Source organism: Zootermopsis nevadensis, unplaced genomic scaffold, assembly GCF_977971745.1.
Source record: "Zootermopsis nevadensis isolate Lab colony 2312 unplaced genomic scaffold, Znev_1.0 Znev_ptg000082l, whole genome shotgun sequence".
Classification (NCBI taxonomy): Eukaryota; Metazoa; Arthropoda; class Insecta; order Blattodea; family Termopsidae; genus Zootermopsis; species Zootermopsis nevadensis.
The window spans coordinates 89,977-115,725 of NW_028259213.1; the positions used below are offsets into that span (position 1 = coordinate 89,977).

General features: G+C 38.5%; 1 protein-coding gene and 1 pseudogene across 1 annotated transcript; one reads left to right on the forward strand and one right to left on the reverse strand.

Moving 5' to 3' along the window:
• Nucleotides 1-3,153: 3,153 nt before the first annotated feature.
• On the reverse strand, nucleotides 3,154-17,938 carry LOC110834167 (uncharacterized). Its single transcript, XM_087341533.1, has 2 exons — nucleotides 16,212-17,938; nucleotides 3,154-11,390 (listed from the first exon to the last, which is right to left on the reverse strand). The coding sequence occupies exons 1-2, from the start codon at nucleotides 16,407-16,409 to the stop codon at nucleotides 5,016-5,018; spliced, it is 6,573 nt and encodes a 2,190-aa protein (XP_087197659.1). The 5' UTR covers nucleotides 16,410-17,938; the 3' UTR covers nucleotides 3,154-5,015.
• A 2,671-nt stretch (nucleotides 17,939-20,609) lies between these two features.
• LOC147870945 (uncharacterized) lies at nucleotides 20,610-23,504 on the forward strand (annotated as a pseudogene).
• The last annotated feature ends 2,245 nt before the right edge of the window (nucleotides 23,505-25,749 follow it).

The window sequence follows — 25,749 nt, forward strand, 5'->3', positions numbered from 1 at the left end:
AGGTTACCGTGGACGGAAGACTGTTCTCCTTCTCAAGCAGCCATCGCTTCCCGAGGTCATCGAACATCTGAGGCCACGGAGTTCCTAGACTGCATTGGCTCCCGAAGATCCACAAGGAAATAACACCATCGGCGCCCCTACCTATCGCCCTGCTCTGTATTTGGCCAGGCAGCTCGGTGATTAATCTCCACGTATCCACACCAATTTATTATTAAAACATTAGTTTTCAGTTGCTCGAAGCGTCTATTACATATTTTAAGAATCTTCTTGAAGTAACAAAAATATATGTAATCTTTTCCGGGAGGCAGCTTATCATATTCCCATACTTGTCTCTCGCTTAATTCGGCACATGAAGTCCCATTGCGAATCAAATAATATGTAACCCCGCCATCACTATTGCAAGGAGCCTTAACCAAAAGCCAACACATTATAACAGCTGAAATATATTATATCTAAAGTTAATCTTATTCTGTAACAACATATATCATAATTCTTGTATTTATTTACGTAAACCATTTTTATCGCATGACCTTTGATGACTACAGATACAAATTTAAACATTTTATACATTCAACGAAATTTTGTAATTTGTTTTTATTGTAATATATATATAATTTTGCATGGTTAATATATTAACTTCTTAAATCTATACTTACCTGAGAATGCCTAGTATGACCGAAACATTATACATTTATAGCTTTTTGTAGCTTAAATGCGTCATGTTTGTGTTGATTAAATATATATAAAAAATATATAGATATATATTATACATTTAATGTTTTAATAGTTAATACATGGAAATTCATAAGGTTATTAAAGAATATTTTTACTTTTTAATCTGAAAGCAGCAAAAAGGATATTCATATATTTAACTTAAAGTGAAGTGACTAATCCTTGTTATAAAAAGATAAACCTGAATCCTGTTTGTAAACATTTTAAATCCTTTCAGGCCGGTCCATAATATTTAATCGCATGAAGAATTCTCTGACGTTATCAAAATAATCCTTAAAAATGAGTAGGTTAATTTTTGGGAGGGGGGAATTGGGCCATGTAACTTGCACTTGTTATGTTTGCATTATCCCTGCCAGAAGAATATCTAACAAAGGATGATGAAAAATCCAGTTGTACTGAATAAAAGCACAGAATTATCCGTTTTCATTCAGCATGTATCAATTAATATTTTCATGTTTACGAATTTTAATAGCGCGTTAATTGTATTATAAAAATTAGAAGAAAGTTGTTTCTTTTCTTCTTCCGATATTTATTGGCGTCTTAAAACATGTAACGCCGCGCAGTTGGCGACTGAGTCACCAAACAAAACTTGGCCGATGTTTGTGACCTGACGGTGATTTTTTGTGACATCCTGTTAAGGTGTGAGTATAGCAGTAACTAGGCCATATTCTCTGCATTGGACATGTTTCCTTCGAGTGTCATTTATAAGTTCATTTTAATATAGGCCCGGAAGAAGAACGGGTATAAAACAGAAAATTAATAAATAGACGAACGTACTGCTAAATGGTGTTCTTTTATTCCTTCGGTCATTTGCGGGGAAATTACTTAGAAGGGTGGATATCGGGTTGTTCATCCACCCACCAAAAGAACGAGAGGTCGCATCAATGCTATAACTTCCGCTCATTACTTACTCGCAATTGACTCTGGATCCAATATCGCACGTGCTTCAGGAGGGTCCACAGGTACATAAAACAGTGGAAGGAAGGGCAGCTCCGAAAGAACTTCAGCATCTGCAGCAAGAGTTTGAGACTGATTTCTTTTCCTTTGTCTCACTTTTGTTTCTGCGCGTACTTTAGATGAAGTCTAAGAGATTCGGACAGAGTTTATGGAGAGGGATTATGAGGAATAGTCGCCAACTTCAGATTTTAAGTTTCCACATCCTTTTTAAACCAGGGGGTGGGGGAATAGATGGTTTAATCACCAGAACATCCACATTTGCTGTTTCAAATCTGTAATGTCACCCGAAAACAATTATATAGCTTCGAGGATATTTCGTTGGGTCGCTTTATGGCACATTATTACAATATTACTACATATACTACTTTATAATATTCTAAATTTTAAAATTTCTATATTACGTTGGTTTACCAACGTTCATGTCTTTCAGCAACATAAGTGGTGTAGAGTTTGGTAAGAGGAAAGAAATAGTCTCGTAAATAACTTTTTGACCGGGATGCACAGATCATTGGAGATTGGATTTTGCTGACTCATGACAGAGACCGGTGGAGGGCTTTGGTTAATTCGGTGATAAACCTTCGGGTTCCCTAAGCCATCTAGTTAGTTAGTTCAGTTCATTAGTGATGATATGAACACTTCATGTAACTCGCGTTGATAAAATGATAAATGTGTATAAAGTTTGTTCGAATACCCTAGGCGTATAGGAACAAGAATTTTGTATTAGTGTCGTTAAACCTCTGATCTCGGCTATCACAGCGTTATATGTAAGTCTACTGAATGCGTGTATTGTAAAACGGTTCCTTTCTAAAATAACGCGGGGTCTAGAAGTCAAAGCGAACGTTGAAGCTATCTGCCAGGCTCTCGAATCTAAAGGGTATACACAAAAGAACGGTGCGGATTCAAAAGTAAATAAAAAATTTATTTCTAACCTCACACGGGCACAACATACACCGTCAGCGGCGGCAACTGTCCAAGTTTCTATTGCATTAATTACAATCCTTCAATGCGTGCACCCTGGGTCACACGACACACATCCACATGGCAATCAAACTCATCCCAGACCCGGTGTAGAATGTCCGCTGTAATGGCTTGCAGTTCATGCGTTATCCGATCACGAAGTTCATGGGTGGACGAGGGCAATGGTGGTACATAAACGCTGTCTTTAACGAACCCCCAAAGAAATAAATCGCACTGTGTAAGATCTGGCGAACGGGGTGGCCAAGGGAGAAGGTTGTTGTCTCCATTTGCAGGAGCACGTCCGATCCAGCGCTGTGGAAAAACACGATTGAGAAGCACTCGTACATTCCTGTGAAATTGGCGGGGGGGGGGGGGGGAGCTCCGTCCAGTTGTAGAATTTAATCGTCATAATTGGTATTCAGTTGGGGTAACAACCAGCTTATTAACTTTTAGTGTTAATGTATTCAACTTATTGAAACTCTGGTAGTTTATAGAGTTTTAATCGACTTTCACAAAATTGGATTTTATTTAACGGCTGGCTGAATCCTATGGAGATTCAGAAACACGGAATATTACTCACTTGTATCCCCACAACAGTAAATATGCTCATTGTAATTAGAATTTGTCTTTCCCTGCGTAAACAAGAAATTTATTGTTTTCAGCAATTCTTAATATGGCGGTCGTTTTTAAACACTCTGAATACGTAGTACAGGTCTTAAACTAGTCTTTTGATGCACATTATTTACTTTATCCACACAATGTTTGGTATTGAGAGCTCAAGAAAAAAGAGGTAACAGGCATTTTGCACCACATTCTTTGGATTATAACAGATAATGTTCCTACAATAAAATCTGACTTTAAAACAAAACATTTTGTGTAGGTGTAGAACTGCTAATTTATTGCAATTATCCGAGACTTTTCAAGCATTTCTCCGTGTTTCACAAAATTAGATGTTTATATCATCAGTAATTTTATACATTTATAATACCCAAAAATATACTTTATGCATACTCTAAAAATAATTAAAGCCACTTATATTCTCTCGTAATGTTTTATTCTCGATATTTAGGTACGATAATACATTAATTAATAGTACAGTATTCAATATAACTGCCAAATACACGCAAACCCAAAATAGAAACAATATTTTACACAAAGAAAAATAAATGAAGAAATATAAATAATAGCAAATAATCCACCTAGGGAATACTAATATAAATGTAAAACGTTAAAGAAATACAAAAAGACAGATAACGAAGCCACATGATTCGGAACTTTGAAGGGCCATCTTCAAGTGGAACATAGTGCTTGATGCAATTATAAAATTGAACGGTATGACGTTTGAAAGAATTCATTAAGAGTAATGAAACAAAATAACACAATACAATAATATGGGTACTGGACCTAAGACGATGCCGTTGTGTTTAGTTTGCAAAACTAATTAGTTCTAAGGTAAAATAAGATCTCTATCATATTAAAATTCTAGATTTTTTCAGTTGATATTCTGAAAGTTCGAAACTGCGAAAGCCAAGATTCTTATTCTTACGAAGAGGTAATTACTGTAATTTAAAGTGAAGGTAAGCCGTTTAATCAATTTGTACTAAAACCACCAGACAATACAGCAGTTCAGTTATTATAAGCATTTGATTTAGCGTATTATTTGTAAGTAAAGGACAATATTTACTCTTAGACAATAATGATTCCATATATCACTAACATCATCATCATGAATACCCAAGTATCAGAAGGTATGTTTTTGTAGAATAATAAGAATTTGATATCAGTGGTATAGTAATATCCCACTTGTAAAAAACAGATTAATTTCCTAGCTTCAATAGTGTGTCATTGGTTAATTGTGACATTTTACGTAAAAGTTGCTAGAACCACTGATTCTGGGATGATAAGTGATGTCGTTCCTGCAGAATATAAAGAATACTTTAGCAATGATATGAACAAAGATCCAGCAAACTGTGAAAGTGCTTTGCGGAGGACCTGTAATGTTGATGTTCTATTACTAGCATTGCTTATTAGTTGTATGAAGCAAATCAGCATCTCTGAAGTTTTTAACGCGCTGTAATATCGGCCCAGGAACATACAGAATTATGCTTTACGTTATAATAGACTTATAATAAAACAAAACAACTTGTTACAATACGCCATTCCGGCTCCTTACATGCTAATAATACATGGTAAAAATAAATAATATTTATGTATTTGTATATGATACCTTCTTAAAGCCGTTATCCTTTAGATATAAAAGAGGCATAATTAGTTTGCTATCAGCAGTGTAATCAAGAACATGTTTTATACGTATATAGTCTTTTGCGTTTTTCTCGCAGTGGGGGCTGCATCAGAAGAACTATTTCTGATCAAAACGCTTCAGTTGTAAACAGGTCCACAAGCAATGGTAAATCAGGTATTGACATACGCTTATGACGTTCTAAGTGGTCGGCTGGATTTTCCCATTGAAGTGAATAAATCCAATCTACTGGAGTTTCCAATCTGATATTTGGAATATTAACATCTGCCCCTCGGGCTATTAAGTAGTCAACAAGACCCGGATCCCCTCTCATAACCGCGGCATGCAGTGCAGTTTGTCCGCGGTCATCACGAAGATTAATATCGGCGCCAATTTCCACTAAAAAATTAACTATGTTCATCCTTCCCAGTCTGATGGCCATTGAGAGCGCGGTCAATTTTTTGGGCCCTTGGTAATTGACGTTAGCATTAAAATTCACAAAGAGTTTTGCAAATTTTACGTTGTCCTTAATCACAGAAAGTTGTAAAGGTGATCTTCCGCCAGAATCCGGAATATTTACATTTGCTCCTCGGGCTATTAAGTATTGAACAAGACCGGACTCCCCTTTCCAAACCGCGGCATGCAGTGCAGTTTGTCCGCGGTTATCATGAAGATTAATATCGGCGCCATTTTCCACTAGAAAATTAACTATGTTCATCCTTCCCAGTCTGATGGCCATTGAGAGCGCAGGCAATTTTTTGGGCCCTTGGTAATTGACGTTAGGATTAAACTTCAAAAAGAGTTTTGCAAATTTTACGTTGTCCTTAATCACAGAAAGTTGTAAAGGTGATGTTCCGCGAGCATCCGGAATATTTACATCTGCACCATTCTCCACCAAATGCATTGCGAATTCAGTTTGTTTGTAAGAAAGTGCGTGATGTAGTGGAGTGCAGCCTTTCCGATCGCGCACGTTCAGATTAGCACCTGCCTCTATTAAGCAGTTCATAGCATCCAAGTTACCACAAATCACTGCGAGATGTAAAGGTGGCGATCTGCTGCCATCACGACTACAGAAATTGACATCAGCTCCTCTTTCAATGAAGTACTTCACTGTCTGTAAGTCGTTATTCTCAATTGCAAGTTGTAACGGACTTGTGCCTCGTTCAACATTGCTGCCATTAATATCCGCACCATGATCCAGTAAGATACACATCACGTCCAAATGTTCCGCTATAGTTGCCAAGTGCAAAGCAGATTCTTTATAGCTGCAAGCATTTACGTCTGCTCCATTCATTGCAAGATAACGAACTATTTCTGGATAGCCATCATATGCAGCCACCATCAGCGGAGTCCGGCCAATATTGTTAGCTATCTCTAAATCAGCGCCTCCTTTGACTAGAAATTCTATTGCACACACATTACCATAGCGAACTGCTTTGTGTAGCGGAGTTTTGCTGCGTGTACTCGTTTCGTTGACAGACAATCCTTTATCTACTAATAACGTCATAAGGTTCACATTATCAGCTTTAGCAGCGAAGTGAAGAGCAGTTTCATTTTTGAAGCTGCGAACATTAATATCAGCGCCTCTTTCGACTAGAAATTCTGCTGCTCCCAGATTACCATGGCGAGCTGCTTCATGTAGCGGAGTTTCGCCGTGTGTACTCGTCTCGTTGACAGACATTCCTTTATCTACTAATAACGTCATAATATCTACATTATCAGCTTTAGCAGCGAAGTGAAGAGCAGTTTCATTTTTGAAGCTGCGAACATTAATATCAGCGCCTCTTTCGACTAGAAATTCTGTTGCTCTCAGATTACCATGGCGAGCTGCTTTCTGTAGCGGAGTTTTGCCGCGTGTACTCGTCTCGTTGACAGACATTCCTTTATCTACTAATAACGTCATAATATCTACATTATCAGCTTTAGCAGCGAAGTGAAGAGCAGTTTCATTTTTGAAGCTGCGAACATTAATATCAGCGCCTCTTTCGACTAGAAATTCTGTTGCTCTCAGATTACCATGGCGAGCTGCTTCGTGTAGCGGAGTTTCGCCGCGAGTACACGTTTCGTTGACAGACATTCCTTTATCTACTAATAACGTCATAAGGTCTACATTATCAGCTTGAGCAGCGAAGTGAAGAGCAGTTTCATTTTTGAAGCTGCGAACATTAATATCAGCGCCACTTTCAATTAAGAACTTCACTCTCTGTAAGTCGTTTTTCTCAATTGCAAGTCGTAACGGACTTATGCCTCGTTCAACATTGCTGTCATTAATATCCGCTCCTCTTTCAATTAAGAACTTCACTGTCTGTAAGTCGTAATTCTCAATTGCAACTTGTAACGGACTCATGCCTCGTTCAACATTGTTGCCATTAATATCCGCGCCCTGTTCCAGTAAGAAACCCATTACGTTCAAATGTGCCCCTTTAGTTGCCAAGAGCAAAGCAGTTTTATTATTGGTGCAAGCATTTACGTCTGCTCCATTCATTGCAAGATAACGAACTACTTCTAGATGGCCACCGGATGCAGCCACCATCAGCGGAGTCCGGCCAAATGCGTCAGCTACCTCTAAATCAGCGCCTCTTTCGACTAGAAATTCTGTTGCTGTCAGATTACCACGGCCAACTGCGTCGTATAGCGGAGACATGCCGCCTGTACTAGTTTCGTTGACAGGCATTATTTTATCTACTAATAACGTCATAATGCCTACATTACCACGTTCAACAGCGAAGTGAAGAGCAGTTTCATAGTCGAAGTTTTGAACATTAATATCAGCTCCTCTTTCAATAAGAAGTCTTACAACTCCCTCTTGGCTATACTGTGAGGCTATATGAAGAAGAGAGAAATTATTAAAAATACTTCCACTAATCAGTTCTTCATTAACATCAAATCCGGAATTCAATATGAACTCCAACAAGTTTCTGTGTCCCTTCTCTGCACATTCAAACAGTGCTGCCCGTCTCCACTCCTGGTCCTGGTAAAATGCAGTAAGCACATTATCGTTAGCGCCAATCTGTAACAAGCTGTCCACAGCCATCCATGATCTTGTTTTTGCAGCGTAACTCAGCGGTGTCCACTTAAGGACTCCATCAGGTATGTTGGTATCAACACCTGTTACTGACAACAGTCTGTTTATTATTATGCTATTGTACGAAGCTGCCAAATGCAACGCAGTTCTACCACCCTTGTCTACACTGTTCACATCTGTTTTCTCCCCCAGCAACTTATTCGCAGCTTCCGGGTCATTGTTCAAAACAGCAACATGAAGTCTGAATTCTTCTGCAAGCATCCTGTCGAAAATATTCCGTATTAGCTCGTACGTAGGGTTGAAAAGAGTGTCCGAAATGAAATTGCCAGACATAGAAAAATTCTTTTTAAACCATTTGGCAGAAAAATATTCTGCAAAACATCGATGGATAAAACGCGGCCTGCTATCCGTAAAGTCACTTATCATTCCACACTGATCTGCCTCTTCCTTTTGAAGGAATTTCGTTGCTTTTTTCAAGTAAGTGGTAACGTTTGTATCCAGGAGCCGATTGAGTTCGTCGCGGGAGAACAACGACATTAAAGCTGGAATTATGTGTTTCTTTACGTACTTCTCTCTCAACTTTTTTGCCTTAGGTTTTGAGGAATCCATTGCATTCTTCTCTTCCAAGTAAATATCACATTTCTTCTCCGTAAATTTCCTAAACAGATCGAGTAAATTGAAGTTTTCTGGTAAATCAACCTTCCCATTTAAGCAATAATTTTTAGCTTCATTTTCAAAGGCTTCAGCTAACATCATTGTATGTAATGGAATGCCCGTAAATTTTCCATCTTTGTCGCTGAAGTTCTTTGAGGTCGACCTGAGTAACTTTTCGGCGAAATATCGCAAACTTCCTTGGTTCAGTTCTTCATTTGTTTTATTCCAGTACTGTTCCAAAAACGTAATCTGCTCTTCCCTAGTGAGTTGCCGTAACGTAAAAGCAAATTTCATCAAGATCTTCTCCAAGTTCATCTTGTAGGAGGAACGTGATGAAACCCAAATCTTCGAATCAATTTTATTCCTTATTTCTCTTATTAACTTCTCTACCTTACCATTGTAATATGGTCTTATTTCATCGAATTCATCTAACATTACAACTACGTTCCCTGTCTTTTCCAACGCATGTCGGAATATTTTTTTTTGTAGTTCTAAAACAAGTTGTTTCTTCGAATGAGCGGCTTCCCACAGGAATTCCTTGCACTTGTCGATGCATTCTCCTTCAAATTCTGTACTATCCAGTGTACTCGTATGGTCATTTAGATTCAGTCTTAGCACCCACATCGAAGGTTTCCACTTCTTTATTTCATGTTCCATGTGGGAGAGAAACGTAGATTTTCCCATTCCTGGTTCGCCTGCAAGCAACATGGTGGAGTAATTGTGCTCCAATATACTCCTGACGTCATTCGACTCGCATTTTGTTTTGTCAATATATTTGCGGATGACATCAATGTCACTACTCGAGTCTCTCCATACAAAGAAATCGCCTTTCTTATGAATCCAATGCACATTTTTGCAAAACTTTTTCAGTTCCTTAAAGTTACTTTCAGGGTGTTTGTTTCCAAGAATAACGTATCTAACTTCCTCTGGGTTGACTGATTGAAAAACATTATGATGTCCTATAGGCTTGTTGGAAGGGTCTACAATCTTCAAGCTGTAGTTTCCTGATATTTTATCAAATTTAAATTCATATATTTTCTCGCTGGCATGTAAGTACTTTTTCAGTTTGCACGGTTCTAACCCAGTAATTGCCAACGCATTACTGGTGTCTGGTAAATTCAGAATATCATCATTCAGACGCACCTGATGCTCCAATATGCGTGAGACGTAGCATCTAGGAGGATCAGTCAACTTTATACCAATATACAGTTTCTGTTCCCTACCCAGCAATAAAGACAAAGCTTGTGAGTTTATACTCTGCTTTATATCTTCAAGAGGGTCTTTACCTATCAGTGCCTCTAAAGGGACCTCCGTTCCTTGAAAGTCAACAGTTCTTTTCAGTACAAGTTCCTGTGATTTGTAATCCAAGTCAACAAAATTGCAGTCATCTTCATACTCCGCGTATACATTTTCCAGTTGGGGAGCCAAATGTGGGTGTTTATGTTGTAAAATTACAACACACTTTTTCTGAGGGAGATGCAATATGTCCGTAAGAATATCGGCCAAATATTTATCAACATTGTCAGAGCCTTCCTCACAGTCAATGACCAAGACAGAACTCCACTTGCAAGGCCAGAATTCACGAATTTCTTCACGTCGATCCAGTAAAGATTTTAAACTAATAAATAATGAATTTTCTTGAGCTAAAGAATTGAGAGCCTGATATATTTTCAATTTGGATAAAGTGCCACAATTTTTTTTGGTAATGACTTTTAATAATTTGCTGCGTTGCAAGGCTTCAGACAGTGGTTGCATATGTTGTTCAGTGAAACGTATACCAAATTCAATGGATCCTTGAACGTCTATTTTCGATAATTCCTTTATCTTCTCAATCCAAAGCTGTTTGATATTTTGCCAGAGACGCGAACCTTCGCTGAGCCTATCTACTTCTCCTTCTTCTTTCCACCAGTTTTCCAAAACTTGTTTGAGATTTTCGTAGATGGAATTTGTGCCTGAAGGTGATGTATGACAAGCTTCCTGAAGTTCTTTCTTAATTAATTCCACGAAGGAACTTTCATTTGCCTGGCATTGAAATATTTTCACTTTCTGCAAGAATTCTTCGTATAATGAAAAATCACATTTCTCCAGTTCCTTGATCAGTTTTCCTAAGTCATCACTGCTCGGCTCAGATATTAATTTTTCCAGTTTCTTTTTTATGTCACCGTTTGTAAAGTTGCTAATTTTATTCTCTATTTCTTGCTTAATTTCTTCATCTGTATATGCTGCCATTTGCACCAGAAAATTATAATAATTTAACAGTTCTTTAAAAAAGTCGAAAACATCTTTACCAGATTTCTTATCGAAAGTCACATATTTCCCGTCATTTGGCCCTGAACTCAATATGCTCACTAGGTTTTTGTCGTTTCTAACTTCAATGCCGCCTTTCAGACTGGCATTAGTGTAAATTATAAACTCGAAGTCAACAAACGATCCATACATTTTCAGAATACTATTTTCTGAAACGTTCCGTTTAATTTCACAGTACGATTCAAAATATTTGAACAAACTGAAATCTCCAGACAGGTGTAAGAGGCTGGAGCGCAGAATTGGCTTTTCGACTTTCTTGGTTTTCCTATGCTTAAGCTGTATGAAACACGTCTTACAAATATCTTGTCCTTTCAATCTGTACTTAAAGACCACGTCATCAAAGGCCCCAGCGTCGTCGACGTTTGAAGCCAGATGGAATTCCTCTGTCTTGTTGAGGCCCCGCGCGAAGAGGAACGAAGCCAGTCTGATGCCATACAACTCTCCTTCTATTCCAACTGAACCAGGTCTCTTGATGTACTTGGGAAGAGCTCCGTCTTGGTAGGTCGTGGCCGGGTTGTCCTGGTTGAAGAAAAAGCAATTAAGTGACTTCATTTCGGAACAACGTGCCACATTAATACCTGTTTGTTTCATGACACCGACTCGGTATATTAAATATATTCTTGATGTTCTTACAGAGTTAGTCAACATCCTCCGACTTAATGTATGGATCTATTTCACTGTCCATATGAGTCCGTCATTGAATTGCATACTTTGACACATGAATCGTTATGATCAAGGCTGTTTGTCGAATTTCGTAAAAAGTTAACTTATCTTTGGAGTAAAATTATTATCCCCAAGTTTTAGGCTATTTTATACTGCTTACATTGCTTATACTTACATATCTTTCTTCAAATTTATTCTCGTTGTGTTCTATAATACGGATACTAGTACAAGTACATTAACAAATAATATAAATTTCTATACTATTACAAGCCTATTTGGATTTGAGATACTGTAGGATTATTAGCATACACTCACCTTAAATTATTAGGCAGTCGCATCAAATGGCAATTGCATATTCTCAGACATAGGTTAGATTACAAATATAAAAAGTGTTCTCTATTTAAGAGACAGAAAACTTTTGAAATAGGCTAGATCAATGTATAATTTATTTACCTGCAACTGTCTGGCCTGCAGTCCAGAATTGATAACATATCTGAACACAGAGATACCTGAAAATTAACTTTGGCCCCAATACACTAACATTCTTGAATGACTCGTACTTCTATACGAATGAGGCTGGCAAGGCGTATCAATAAAAAAATTTGAGATCAGTTTCTGGAGTATTTTCCGACCAGATATATCTTAAAAGTTTCGCATTATAAATACCCGTTCAGTCTTAGTGAAGAAAAAACATGGAAACGGACGAACAAGTCCGTCCTTATATGCGTTCACTCTGTGTGAAGAACGCAAAATAATTTGAAACATTCTTATATTTGACGTTTAACAGTCTCAAAATAGAGTAATCTCTATTGTCAAAATACGTAGATAGACTTTACAGGTTACTTCGCACTGGCCCATGTATTTTAACGTCGCCAACAATAGCACTTCAAATTATCTGATATGAATGATAAGCTGGTGACGTGACAAGAAATTTACAAGGGTTTTTCCCACAGTCGTTCCCGTTCCAATTATTTCTATGTGAGCTCGTCCTGAAAGCTAAAATAGCACCAGCATAACAGCCATGTTTCTGCTTAATAATTAATGAAATTAGGCTTACGTGTCTCGAAAGTGTGTTGGACGGCCTATATATTAGTAAACATTTTCGCATTCTGTTGGCCTACACATTAGTGTTATTGATTCCTTCTATCTTAAAGCCCAGTTATTATGTTTGCAGTCATTCTAAAACACTACGAGCTCGAGGACTTTTTCGTCGGCGAGGTTCCCGGACAACGTTCACACCATTTTCCTGGTTAACTCTGATGTCTAGAACAGTCACACACAGGCTAAGATAGATGATAAGTGAGAAGCCAATGTTTTCTTACGAAAGAATTAAGCATGGTTTCGGAATAAATAATTCACATATCTATGTTAGTGTTCTCAGTTATGACGTCGTGTGAACTTCTGGGAAGATACCAACATTAAGGAGGAACATACTGCCTCCATCTCCATGGCTGTTGACGAAGTAAAAGACGCATTCTACATAAAATGACCAATAAAATGGTAGTTTTTACGAGTTCTTAACCATTTGGTGTGATAAGAACAACATGTGGGCTCTGCAATATTTATTTGTCTGTCTTGTTTCTTCATCGTTGTTGAGCCACTCTCATGACAATAACTTAATTTACATTGTTGCAGGGAGGAACACAGATTGGAGGTGTTTGAGAATCGGGTGTTGAGGAGGATATTTGGGCCTAAGAGGGAAGACGATGGGGCGTGGAGAAAACTGCACAATGACGAGCTTAAAAATCTGTACTCCTCCCCCAATATTGTGAGGGTGATTAAGTCGAGAAGAGTGAGATGGGCGGGACATGTAGCGCGCATGGATGGGACAAGAGGTGTGCACCGGGTACTGGTTGGGAAACCTGAAGGGAAGAGACCGCTGGGGAGACCTAGACGTAGATTGGAGGATAATCTCAGGCGGGATCTGTGGGAGATAGGAGTTGAAGGAGACTGGATTTTGTTGGCCCAGGACAGGGTCCGGTGGAGGGCTTTGGTTAATTCGGTGATGAACCTTCGGGTTCGGTCAGCCATCTAGTTAGTTAGTTAGTTAGTTAGCAGTTATTTCCTTAGTTCCTGATATCATCGCGCTGATGTGGCATAAGGAATACTTTTGGAATTTCAATATACTCCAAAAAGCACACGTTCCAATCTTGCGAAAGGAATGAATTATTATGTGCGGTTACTCATTACTTTATTAAGATGAAACATAACTTTAGTAGACGGACGTAAAATTATTCTGAATTACTAAATTACTAAAGCTGTATCAAGATACACGATATACGAGGCCCGTCCACAAAGTAAGTTTCCCACTCGTCCCACAGCTAGCAAACCTTATATTGCGCGAAGCGACTGTGCGTACGTGATAGAGCAATGACGTAGCATGGCGCATGCACTAACGGCACTTCCCGCGTTCTCAAAGTAGCATCGTTGCAGCTGTTGTTGAAGTTGGAGGTTCTTATTCCAGCTCCCGCCGACTGTGAAGTGCGGTCATTGATAAAGTTTTTGAATGCACAGAGCATAGCGCCGATCGAAATTCATCGTCAGCTGTGCCGGGTCTATGGGCCTAACCAGAGGTGAGACGGTGAATGCTGAGCGTTACTGCGAAACACTGCAGAAATTGCGACGGGCCATTCAGAACAAGCGGCGCGGGATGCTTAGTGCCGGTATTGTCTTCCTGTACGATAACGCTAGGCCGCACACGGCTCGACGGACAGCAAGTCTCCTGCAGGAGTTCAGCTGGGAGGTGTTTAATCATCCACCCTACAGCCCGGACCTCGCTCCCAGTGATTTCCATCTTTTCCTACACCTCAAGAAATTCCTGTCCGGTCAGCGTCAGCGTTTTGAGAATGACAGAGAGGCGGAGATGGTTGTCACACAGTGGTTCCAATCCCAGGCGGCAGACTTCTACGACACAGGTATTCAAAAGTTGGTCCCACGGTATGACAAATGTCTCAATTCCGGTGGCGAATATGTTGAAAAATAGCTGGACACTTGCTGTATCTGTTGCAATAAATATTTCCATGAAATTGTGTTTTGTTTCTGTAAACGGCCCCAGGGAAACGTACTTTGTGGACGAGCCTCGTATTAAAGAAACCCATTTAAACTGTTTGTCTGTATGAATGTAAGATAATATTTATAACCATAAAAGATTATAGATAAGGCTTAGTATCAGTCCAATTGTTTAACACTTCACATCCTGATAAGTAAACAATAACGTTGTAGGAGAAATTTATGAAATTGTCACAAGACATCCTTCTTTGGAATCGAATGATTGTGGCGCAAGGATTCTTTGGGTATATCATGATCTATGACTGGCACAGCCAAAGTGTCTTGTGGTCACGTTCTGCATGTAGAATAATCTAGAAAAGTGTTTGGCATACTCAGAACTGCAATGAAAGAAATGTCTTACACTGGTAGGCCTTTAGTTGTTACGAAAGAAATAAAATGATATCATTTATGATAAAATACACATCATACGTAGATACAGCTGGGTAGTGATTTCCCAGTTCGCAAAATTTATACATTTGTCATATACAGGAAGGTACGCTTAGGACGCAATATGAATTACCAAAGTATTTGCATGCTTTGGTGGCATGTATAACAACAAGACAGACTGTATTTTCCCACTTTGTTCTTGATTGTTAGCGAGAATTTATAGAACAGAGTTACAGCAAATGCTGAGAACGTCCAGAGCTCTGTAGAAATTAAACATCCAAATATGTAGTGTGTTTTACGCGACTTTTCGAAGTGTTTCCGGGTCAATGTTGGCAAGTCTCTTTCAGTTCCTCCAAGCTTCGCGAGATATTATAACAAATTCTTTGTTTCAGAAATTCCCATGCATGAATATCTCGAAAGATAAGGTATCACCGCGCCCACTTCCAACAATGTGCTCGCAGAATAATTTTTGCAATAAAACAGCTGTTTTCGCAGTTTGGGCCATGGCCCCATTTTGGTGAAACCAGCAGCACTTTTCATTTGTTCCAACAGAGAAATGAAATGAAGAAAAAGATTCTGGTACCGTTAATTGCCTCTCAAAACACTCGAGAACCTCCCAAAGCATTGTTACCAGTCGATGCATTGTTGTCCTATTTGGACTTCCTTGTGAGTATATGCATTGCAAAATGTTTCACGAAGATCGGAAAAGGGAAAGGACACACGTTCTCCTTGCGAATAAGCCATGTTTGCACCTGCACAACCTTCTTGCAACTGGCGTGAGCAACGCCCTAGTAACCAGTAACCACGGACAAAGTCTGGAAAGGTCTGTTATACGGGGTTAGACCACTTTATGATATAATTTTTTGCTCTGGAGCAAGTGAATGTTGTTGGGTTGCATTTACTTTGGTGCACGTTATAATTCACTATTTCATGCTAATATGGCCGGTTTCATTATTATTATTATCTCCATTATCCTTCCCGACATTTTATTTTCACACAATTTCTTCAGCAATTGAAAGTTATTCACCTTGACAAGAAACCCCTTACATCCCCACAAGAAATTATAATATCAGCAGCTGAATCTCCTGTTAAATCTGCTTTGTGTTAATTTTAACGACGTTCAAGTCACTTCCTATGAAAATGGATTATATTTCTTGAATCCCCATGACATTCAATGCGTAACGTTCCCTATGAAACTTAAACATGGGCATAAATGTGTGTTAAAAGAATTTCTGTTCTTACCTCTACACCGTTTGGGCCCGGATTCAGTTCAACACAGCCGATAACAAGGAGCGAAGCCAATAGAAAACAGCTGAACCACCTGAAACTGTCATTATCGCGTCTTCTACCAGCGAAATTTTCCATAATCATACACTTCCCAGGTCTTCCGCCACTCCATCGGCCAATTGCGGCCCTCCATTGTTCGGTAGTTTCCCCCATGGCGCAGGCGGTTAATTAGTTTTACACAGACACCAACTTTGATGTTCAAAACAAATTTCGTTCACTACAATCGAATGCCTCGTAGTGTTTTATTTTATTTTGATGGAAACAACAGACATCTCAAAAAAATACAATTCATTTATGGAAATGAATTATAATAAAATAAATAACTGCCTTGTCTCTTAGAAATATGTACAATTGACAATTAAATCTAAATAATATTAAAATATTTATGAGAGTGTAAATTATACTTAAGTGCATGAAGAGTTGATGTATGACAAAGACGTGTTTGTTTTTAAAATAATTTCAGATATGTAATAAACGCTGTAAAGGATTTTTGTTCAGTAACGGTAAACGCCATTTTAATAAAGAACTATCGATTTTCAAGTCTTGGCTACGTAACTTTCAGAGTCCGTACATTTTCTCTTCTAGCACAGTAATAAGGGCACAAACAGCAACCATATTGGTATTATGATAATGAAATTGTCAATATTCACAAACACAATTATCTTCTTTTCTGTAGCGATAGGCTAATCTCATTCCCTTTTTTCCACAAAGCAGTTATATGTTCACACCACAACACCACCAGTCGTTCAGTTCAGTATTATAAATAACGACGTTAATAACAATCGGCAAGAGGAAATTTCTCTTTAAGTGAAACAAACGCAGTTCCTTCATCTAAATCTTCTGAAGTGATCGGTTCTGGTATTTGCGACTGGGGCGCAGTTACAAATAGGCGTACACTTATCTTCATAGAGATATGATAAAGTTGTCATTTTATGTTGAGCTTCTTGCGATATGAAGTTGTTTGTTACAGATAACGTCTGTATCTCTTAACACTTACCTAGTCGAGTGGGCTACCCAGGTACAAGTTAACTTAAGATTTTGTATATCAAATTCCCCTAATGATCTTGTTGAAGTGGTTTATATTCTTTGTAACGTTTGTTTCTAATGAAAATGGACACCACTTATCGACATTCTGTGTTCACATGGGTACGTTTCGTAAAGAGTTTTAGATTCTAAGAGCATCTTTTGCATGCCATTCCTTAATACGCTTGAAGGAAGTTCGACGCAGATAAAAGTATTTGAAGTTTGGCCGCGTATGGGATATTGATGCTCGTCATGATACAGAAAGAAAACCGCGGATAGCGAAAGCGCGTATAACGAGAGTGACCTGTACTCGTCGTCTCGTTCGCCTTCTTCCTTAGAACAACTTTACACACAAAAATCATAAGCAGAGACAAAACAGCTGGGTGATATAGGCCTACTTGCATTTTTACAAATAGAAATAAAAAAATAACTTTCCTGTTTGCATCATCCGTGCGTTTCTTTAGACTCTCCACAAGTCCTAAATAAAACAACAATTTCTTCCCACTTCCTTTCGCTTCACCATAGAACCTAGAAACCTCGAAATTGAAAGATCGTCGTTAAATAACCTGTGAAACAGGCAAAAGACTTGCGAACTGCGATAATAAGTTTGATAAATGGAAAACACAAACGGTGGAAATTCGTGCATTAGATTCCTTGGAAAATTAATATTCAGACTTCTTTGATGTTTATGAAATTCCACGTCATTTGTGGAACCTGATAATTTATTACCATATCAAAAAGAGCTACGTGAAACTTTTCATCAAATCTTTCTCGATTTGACGGCCCTAACAGCAAACGCTTCGTTAATAATACAAATTATAAAACTCCTCGCTAGACATATGCAAATTTCTCAGTGTTTCTGCTATTTTCTTCTCTCATAGGTGTAAATATTCTCCTCAGCGTTATTGTCTCAAAAACACTAAAAGAAAATATTCCCTCCTGCGTGTGAGAGGCCAAGTCCCACTCAAGCTAGACAACAGGTAAAGTGTCAACTGCAATTATGAAGATTTCTGTCTTCTGGGTTGTTGCGTAGTGTAGTCTGGTAGATGTCCACCAATGAATCATTGCCCTGATGACGGAGGCAGCATGACCTCTGAAATGTTGATGGACATCTACCAGACTACACTACGCAACAACCCAGAAGACAGAAATCTTCATACTCACGGCTGTAAAAACCTCAAATCGAACAACTGCAATTATTTTATGAATCATGTCCAATGCACGACGTAGCTAAATGTCGAAAGCGAATGATATAAACTACAAAGTAAGAATCATTGTAAGTACTTATGTACATTTAAATATTCGAGAAATAATCTTAATTATGAAATAACAGTGGATTCAGATTTAAACAATACTTTCATATTTAATATTATTTAAATATTATATAGGTGTATGACTAACCGACTAACAAACTAAGTATTTTAGTACAAAATAACGTAAACACTTTCTGAATTGTGATTTTTTATTCTGTGTGATGGTTTTAGATGTTTGCTCAATGTACTATTTATTTCCTTCGGCCGTTGCAGCCTATGGCACCATCCATACTAATTTCACAGACTATCAACTGCTGTTTAACAATGGCTGTCGACTATAGATCGCTTAGCAACGACGTTTGGCTTAGCAAAATCCTCTCTTCACTGCAGACCTCAAAAATATATAATTCGGCTATTTGGCAGGCGTACTTTTCGTGACCTGTTTGCCAGAATATGGATGTGAGTCCTTGACATCCTATAGGATTTATGCCCCGCCAAAGCAGCTCATTTATAATTTTAATAATGTGACTGAAAAAGACAGCGATAAGACGATTCAGACCATGAGTTTTACGTCGGATTCCTTGAGAAAACAAGTCCTGAACTTTGTCCTATAAATTAATTACGAGGTACAAAAAAGTGTTGCTTCTGAGGACTGAAAGGCAAATGCATTTACTGGAATCACACAGATGACGACAAAGTATTCAACCAGAAATAAATATCCGAAACATCAAGCAAAAGAATCAATTTACTTATGTTAAGAAGAAAAAGAAAGATTTTATTTCACGGAATATTACTCTCTTCTATCCCCATAACAGTAAATGTGCTCATTCTGTCTAGAATTTGTCCTTTACTGCGTAAAAAAGAAATTTATTGTTTTCAGCAATAATTAAGATGGCGGTCGTTTTTAAACACTCTGAATACGTAGTACAGGTTTTAAAACTAGTCTTTTGATGCACACTATTTACTTAATTCACACAATGTTTGGTATTTGAGAACTCGAGAAAAAATAGGCAACATGCATTTTGCACCACATTCTTTGGATTATAACAGATAATGTTCCAACAATAAAATCTGACTTTTAAACAAAACATTTTGTGTAGGTGCTTAGCTGCTAATTTATTGCAATTATCCGAGACTTTTCACGCATGTTTCCATGTTTCACAAAATTAGATGTTTATATCGTCAGTAATATTATACTTTTATAATACCCAAAAATACACTTTATTCATACTTTAAAAATAATTAAAGCCACTTATATTCTCTCGCAATGTTATGTTCTCGATATTTAAGTACGATAATACATTAATTAATTGTACAATATTTAATATAACAGCCAAATACAGACAAACACAAAATAGAAACAATATTTTACACAAAGAAAAATAAATGAAGAAATATAAATAACAGCAAATAATCCACCTAGGGAACACTAACATAAATGTAAAACGTTAAAGAAATACAAAAAGCAGACAACCAAGCCACATGATTCGGAACTTTGAAGGGCCATCTTCAAGTGGTACACAGGGCTTGATGCATTTATAAAATTGAACAGTGTGTCGTTTGGAAGAATCCACTAAAATTTATGTAACAAAATAACACCATAAAATTATTTTATATTTACTGCTCCAAAAATGTACCCGTTGTGTTTAGTTTGCAAAACTATTTATTTCTCAGGCAAAATAACTTCTCTATCATAATAAAATTATATTTTTTTCAGTTGATATTCTGAATGTTCGAAACTTCGAAAGCCATTATTCTTACTCTTAGGAAGAGGTAATTACTGAAATTTAAAGAGAAGTTATCCCGTTGAATCAATTTGTACTAAAACTACCAGAAAATGCAGCAAAAATATACCTGTCGCCAAGAATATATATAAATTTAAGATTTATGACCCTTCCAACAAGCCTATAGGACATCATAATGTTTCTCAATCAGTCAACCCAGAGGAAGTTAGATACGTTATTCTTGGAAACAAATATCAGGAAATTAACTATAAGGGACTGAAAATGTTTTGCAAAAATGTGCATTGGATTCATAAGAAAGGCGATTTCTTTGTATGGAGAGACTCGACTAGTGACATTGATGTCATCCGCAAATATATTGACAAAACAAAATGCGAGTCGTATGACGTCAGGAGTATAATGGAGCACAATGACTCCACCATGTTGCTTGCAGCCGAACCAGGAATGGGAAAATCTACGTTTCTCTCCCACATGGAACATGAAATAAAGAAGTGGGAACCTTCGATGTGGGTGCTAAGACTTAATCTAAATGACCATACCATTTCACTGGAAAGAGCTGAATTTGAAGGAGAATGCATCAACAAATACAAGGAATTCCTGTGGGAAGCCGCTCATTCGAAGGAACAAAATGCTTTAGAACTAGAAAAAAATATATTCCTACATGCGTTGGAAAAGACAGGGAACGTAGTTGTAATATTGGATGGATTCGATTAAATAAGTCCAGATTACTGTCGTAAGGTCGAGATGTTAATAAGAGGAATAAGGAATAAAATGGCTTCGAAGATTTGGGTTTCGTCACGTGCCTCCTACCAGATGAACTTGGAGAAGATCTTGAAGAAATTTGCTTTTACGTTACGGCCATTTACTACACAAAATCATATTACTTTTTTGGAACTGTTCTGGAATAAAACAAATGGAGAACTGAAGAAAGGAAGTTTGCGATATTTCGCCGAAAAGTTGCTCAGGTCGACCTCAAAGAACTTCAGCGACAAAGATGGAAATTTTACGGGCATTCCATTGCATATAATGATGTTAGCTGAAGCCTTTGAAAATGAAGCTAAAAATTATTGCTTAAATGGGAAGGTTGATTTACCAGAAAACTTCAATTTACTCGATCTGTTTAGGAAATTTACGGAGAAGAAATGTGATATTTACTTAGGAGAGAAGAATGCAATGGATTGCACAAAACCTAATACAAAAGAGGAGAGACAGAATTACGTAAAGAAACATGATTCCAGCGTTAGTGTCGTTGTTCTCCCGCGACGAACTCAATCGGCTCCTGGATACAGAAGTTATCACTTACTTGCAAAAAGCAAAGAAATTCCTTAAAAGTAGAAAGTCAGATCAATGTGGAATGATAACTGACTTTACGGGAAGCAGGCCGAGTTTTATCCATCGATGTTTTGCAGAATATGTTTCTGCCAAATGGTTTTCTAAGAATTTTTCTAGGTGTGACAGTTTCATTTCAGTCACTCTTTTCAACCGAAGGTACGAGGTAATACGGAATATTTTCGACAGGATGCTTGCAGAAGAATTCAGACTTCATGTTGCTGTTTTGAACAATGTGAATAAGTTGCTGGGGGAGAAAACAGATTTGAACATTATAGACAAGGGTGGTAGAACTGCGTTGCATTTGGTAGCATCGTATAATAGCATAATTATTAAAAGACTGTTGTCAGTCTCAGGTGTTGATTCCAACATACCAGATGGAGACCTTAAGTGGACGCCGCTGAGGTACGCTGCCACAACGAGATCATGGATGGCTGTGGACAGCTTGTTACAGGGTGGCGCTGACGGTAATGTGCTTATTGAATTTTACCAGGACCATTAGTGGAGACGGGCAGCACTGTGGGAATGTGCAGAAAATGGACACAGAAACTTGTTGGAGTTGTTATTGAATTCCGGATTTGATGTTAATGCCATTGTATTGCATCCTGGAAAAGATTATTATGAATTACCTCTTCTTCATATAGCCTCACAGTACAGCCAAGAGGAAGTTGTAAGACTTCTTGTTGAAAGAGGCTCTGATATTAATGTTCGCAGCTCCGACAAAAGCACTGCTCTTCACTACGCTGCTGAAGCTGAAAATGTAGGCATTATGACGTTATTAGTAGATAAAGGAATGTCTGTCAACGAGATATGTACATACCAAAAAACACCGCTACACATCGCAGCTCTCTATGGTAATCTGAGGGCAACAAAATTTCTAGTCGAAAAAGGCGCTGATTTAAAGATAGCTGACGGTATTTTTCGGACTCCGCTGATGGAGGCTGCAACTCGTGGCCATCTAGAAGTAGTTCGTTATCTTACAATGAATGGAGCAGACGTAAATGCTTGCACCATCTATAAAACTGCTTTGCACTTGGCAACTAAAGGGGCACATTTTGACGTGATGGGTTTCTTACTGAAACGGCGCGAATATTAATGGCAGCAATGTTGAACGAGGCATAAGTCCGTTACAATTTTCAATTGAGAATTACGACTTACAGACAGTGAAGTTCTTAATTGAAAGAGGAGCGGATATTAATGACAGCAATGTTGAACGAGGCATAAGTCCGTTACGACTTGCAATTGAGAAAAACGACTTACAGAGAAGGAAGTTCTTAATTGAAAGAGGCGCTGATGTCAATTTCCGTAGCCGTGATGGCAGCAAATCGTCAGCTTTACATCTCGTATTGCATTGTTGTAACCCAATTGACGTGGACTACTTAATAAAGACAGGTGCTCATCTGAACGTGCGCGATCGGAAAGGCTGCACTTCACTACATCACGCACTTTCTTACAAACAAACTGAATTCGCAATGCATTTGGTGGAGAATGGTGCAGATGTAAATATTCCGGATGCTCGCGGAACATCACCTTTACAACTTTCTGTGATTAAGAACAACGTAAAATGTGTAAAGCACCTTGTGAAGTTTAATCCTAATGTCAATTACCAAGGGCCCAAAAAATTGACCGCGCTCTCAATGGCCATCAGACGGGGAAGGATGGTCAGTTAAATAATGTGTCTAACTTCCTCTGGGTTCACTGATTGAGAAACATTATGATGTGCTATAGGCTTGTTGGAAGTGTCATCAATCTTAAATTTATATATATTCTTGCCGACAGGTAGGTATTTTTTCAGTTGGCTCGGCTCTAACCCAGTAATTGCAAACACATCAGTGGTGTCTGCTGACTTCAGAATATCACCAACCAGCAACTTGAAGGATCAGACAACATTCTACCAATAGACATATTCTGTTCCCTGCCCAACAATAAACACAATACTTGTAAGTTTATACTCTGCTTTATATCTTCAAGAGGGTCTTTATCTATCAGTGCCTCTAAAGGGACCTCCATTCCTTATAAATCAACAGTTCTTTTCAATACAATTTCCTGTGATATATTATCCAAGTCAAAGAAATTGCATTCATCTTCGTATTCCGCGTACACTTTTACTGGTTTCTGTTGAAATTGAAAAGCCAAATGTGGGTGTTTATGTCGTGAAATTACAACACACTTTTTCTGAGGGAGATGCAATATGTCCGTAAGAATATCGGCCAAATATTTATCATCATTGTCAGAGCCTTCCTCACAGTCAATGACCAAGACAGAACTCCACTTGCATGGCCAGAATTCAAGAATCTCTACACATGGATCCATTAAAGCTTTTAACTAATAAATAATTATTTTTATTTACCTAAAGAATTGAGAGCATGATATATTTTCAATTTGGATAAAGTGCCACAATTTTTTTTGGTAATGACTTTTAATAATTTGTTGCGTTGCAAGGCTTCAGACGGTGGTTGCATATGTTGTTCAGTGTAACTTATACCATATTCAATGGATTCTTGAACGTCTATTTTCGATAATTCCTTTATCTTCTGAATCCAACGCTGTCTGATTTTTGCCAGAAACGCGAACTTTCACTGAGCGAATTTGCTTGGTGGTTTTGTTTCCACCACTGAGTCACATATCTTTCGAGCTTTTCGTAGATGGAATCTGTGCCTGAAGGTGATGTATGAAAAGCTATCCGAAGCTTTTTCTTAATTAATTTCTCGAAGGAACTTTCATTTGCCTGGTATTGAAATATTTTCACTTTCTGCAAGAATTCTTCGTATAATGAAAAATCACATGTCTCCAGATATTTTAGTTCCGGAGGTAATCTACGAGGGTCGCTCATTAAGTAATGCCCCACATTTTTTTCCTCAGAACATATTTATTCAAGATGGCTCAAATTTAGTGACAATATAAATCAATGTTTCCTTTACACATACTATTTTTCCACATAGTCCCCATCAACTTGTACGGTTTTACGCCAGCGTGGAACAAGTGCATGCATCCCTTGCCGGTACCAGCTCTTGTCCTGTGCACGTAGCCATGTCCTCACTGCTTGAATCACGCTCTCGTCATCTTCAAACCTTGTTCCGCGGATAGCATCTTTAAGTGGCCCAAAGAGATGGAAGTCGGAGGGTGCCAGATCTGGACTGTAGGGTGGATGGGGTAGCACCGTCCAACCCAATTTGGTGATTTCTTCCCGGGTTCTCAGACTTGTGTGAGGGCGTGCATTGTCGTGCAGGAGCAAAATTTCTGCTGGATGCTTGTGAGGCCGAACTCGTCGAAAACGCTTCTTGAGGGTTTTCAGGGTCCTGATGTACGCGTCTGAATTGATGGTCGCACCTCTTGGCATCACATCCACAAGAATGACCCCATCACTGTCCCAAAAGACAGTCATCATGACTTTTCCGGCGGAGGGAGTTGTCTTGAATTTCTTCTTTCTCGGTGATTGAGGATGATGCCACTCCATTGACTGCCTTTTTGTCTCTGGCTCAAAGTGGTGTATCCAGGTTTCGTCACCTGTAATGATCCGGGACAGAAAGACCTCTCCCTCAGCATCAAAACGCTCCAACAATTCAGAAGAAATCGTTTTCCTTTGAATCCTGTGGTCTGCTGTGAGACTTCGTGGAACCCATCTTGCGCACACCTTCGAATATGCGAGAGCCTGGATAATTGCAATCACACTTCCATTGCTGACTGAAAGCTGTTGGGCCAATTGTCGAGTTGTGATGCGCCGATCCTCACGAATAATGGCATCCGCGCGGTTCAACATGTCTGGAGTGGTGGCTGTGGCAGGACGCCCAGAGCGCGGCAGATCACGGAGCTCGGTTTCTTCACTTCCTGAAGCTTTAACTCTCTTAGCCCAGCGACCAACGGTGCTCCTATCGACTGCACAGCTTCCATACACAGCACACAAACGTTTATGAATGTTCACCACCGTTTCTTTTTCAGCAACAAGGAATTCAATTACAGCTCGTTGCTTGTAACGAGAGTCGTTCACAGACGCCATTTTAACAGTTCACTACAGCTCCGCTATCGGTTGGAATCATTTGAAACTCCGTACACGAACGCGGGAAACATCAAATCTCAAGCATGTAAAAGTACACTTTTCTATCTTCATTATTGGCTGAGAAAAAAAATGTGGGGCATTACTTAATG

What these genes read in the sequence shown, in the direction of transcription:
- LOC110834167 (XM_087341533.1), bottom strand. Translation starts at nt 16,409, where the DNA reads ATGGGGGAAACTACCGAACAATGGAGGGCCGCAATTGGCCGATGGAGT. An exon ending in CGGGCCCAAACGGTGTAGAG is followed by an intron (nt 11,391 to 16,211) that starts GTAAGAACAGAA and finishes TTCTTCAACCAG; the next exon opens with GACAACCCGGCCACGACCTA.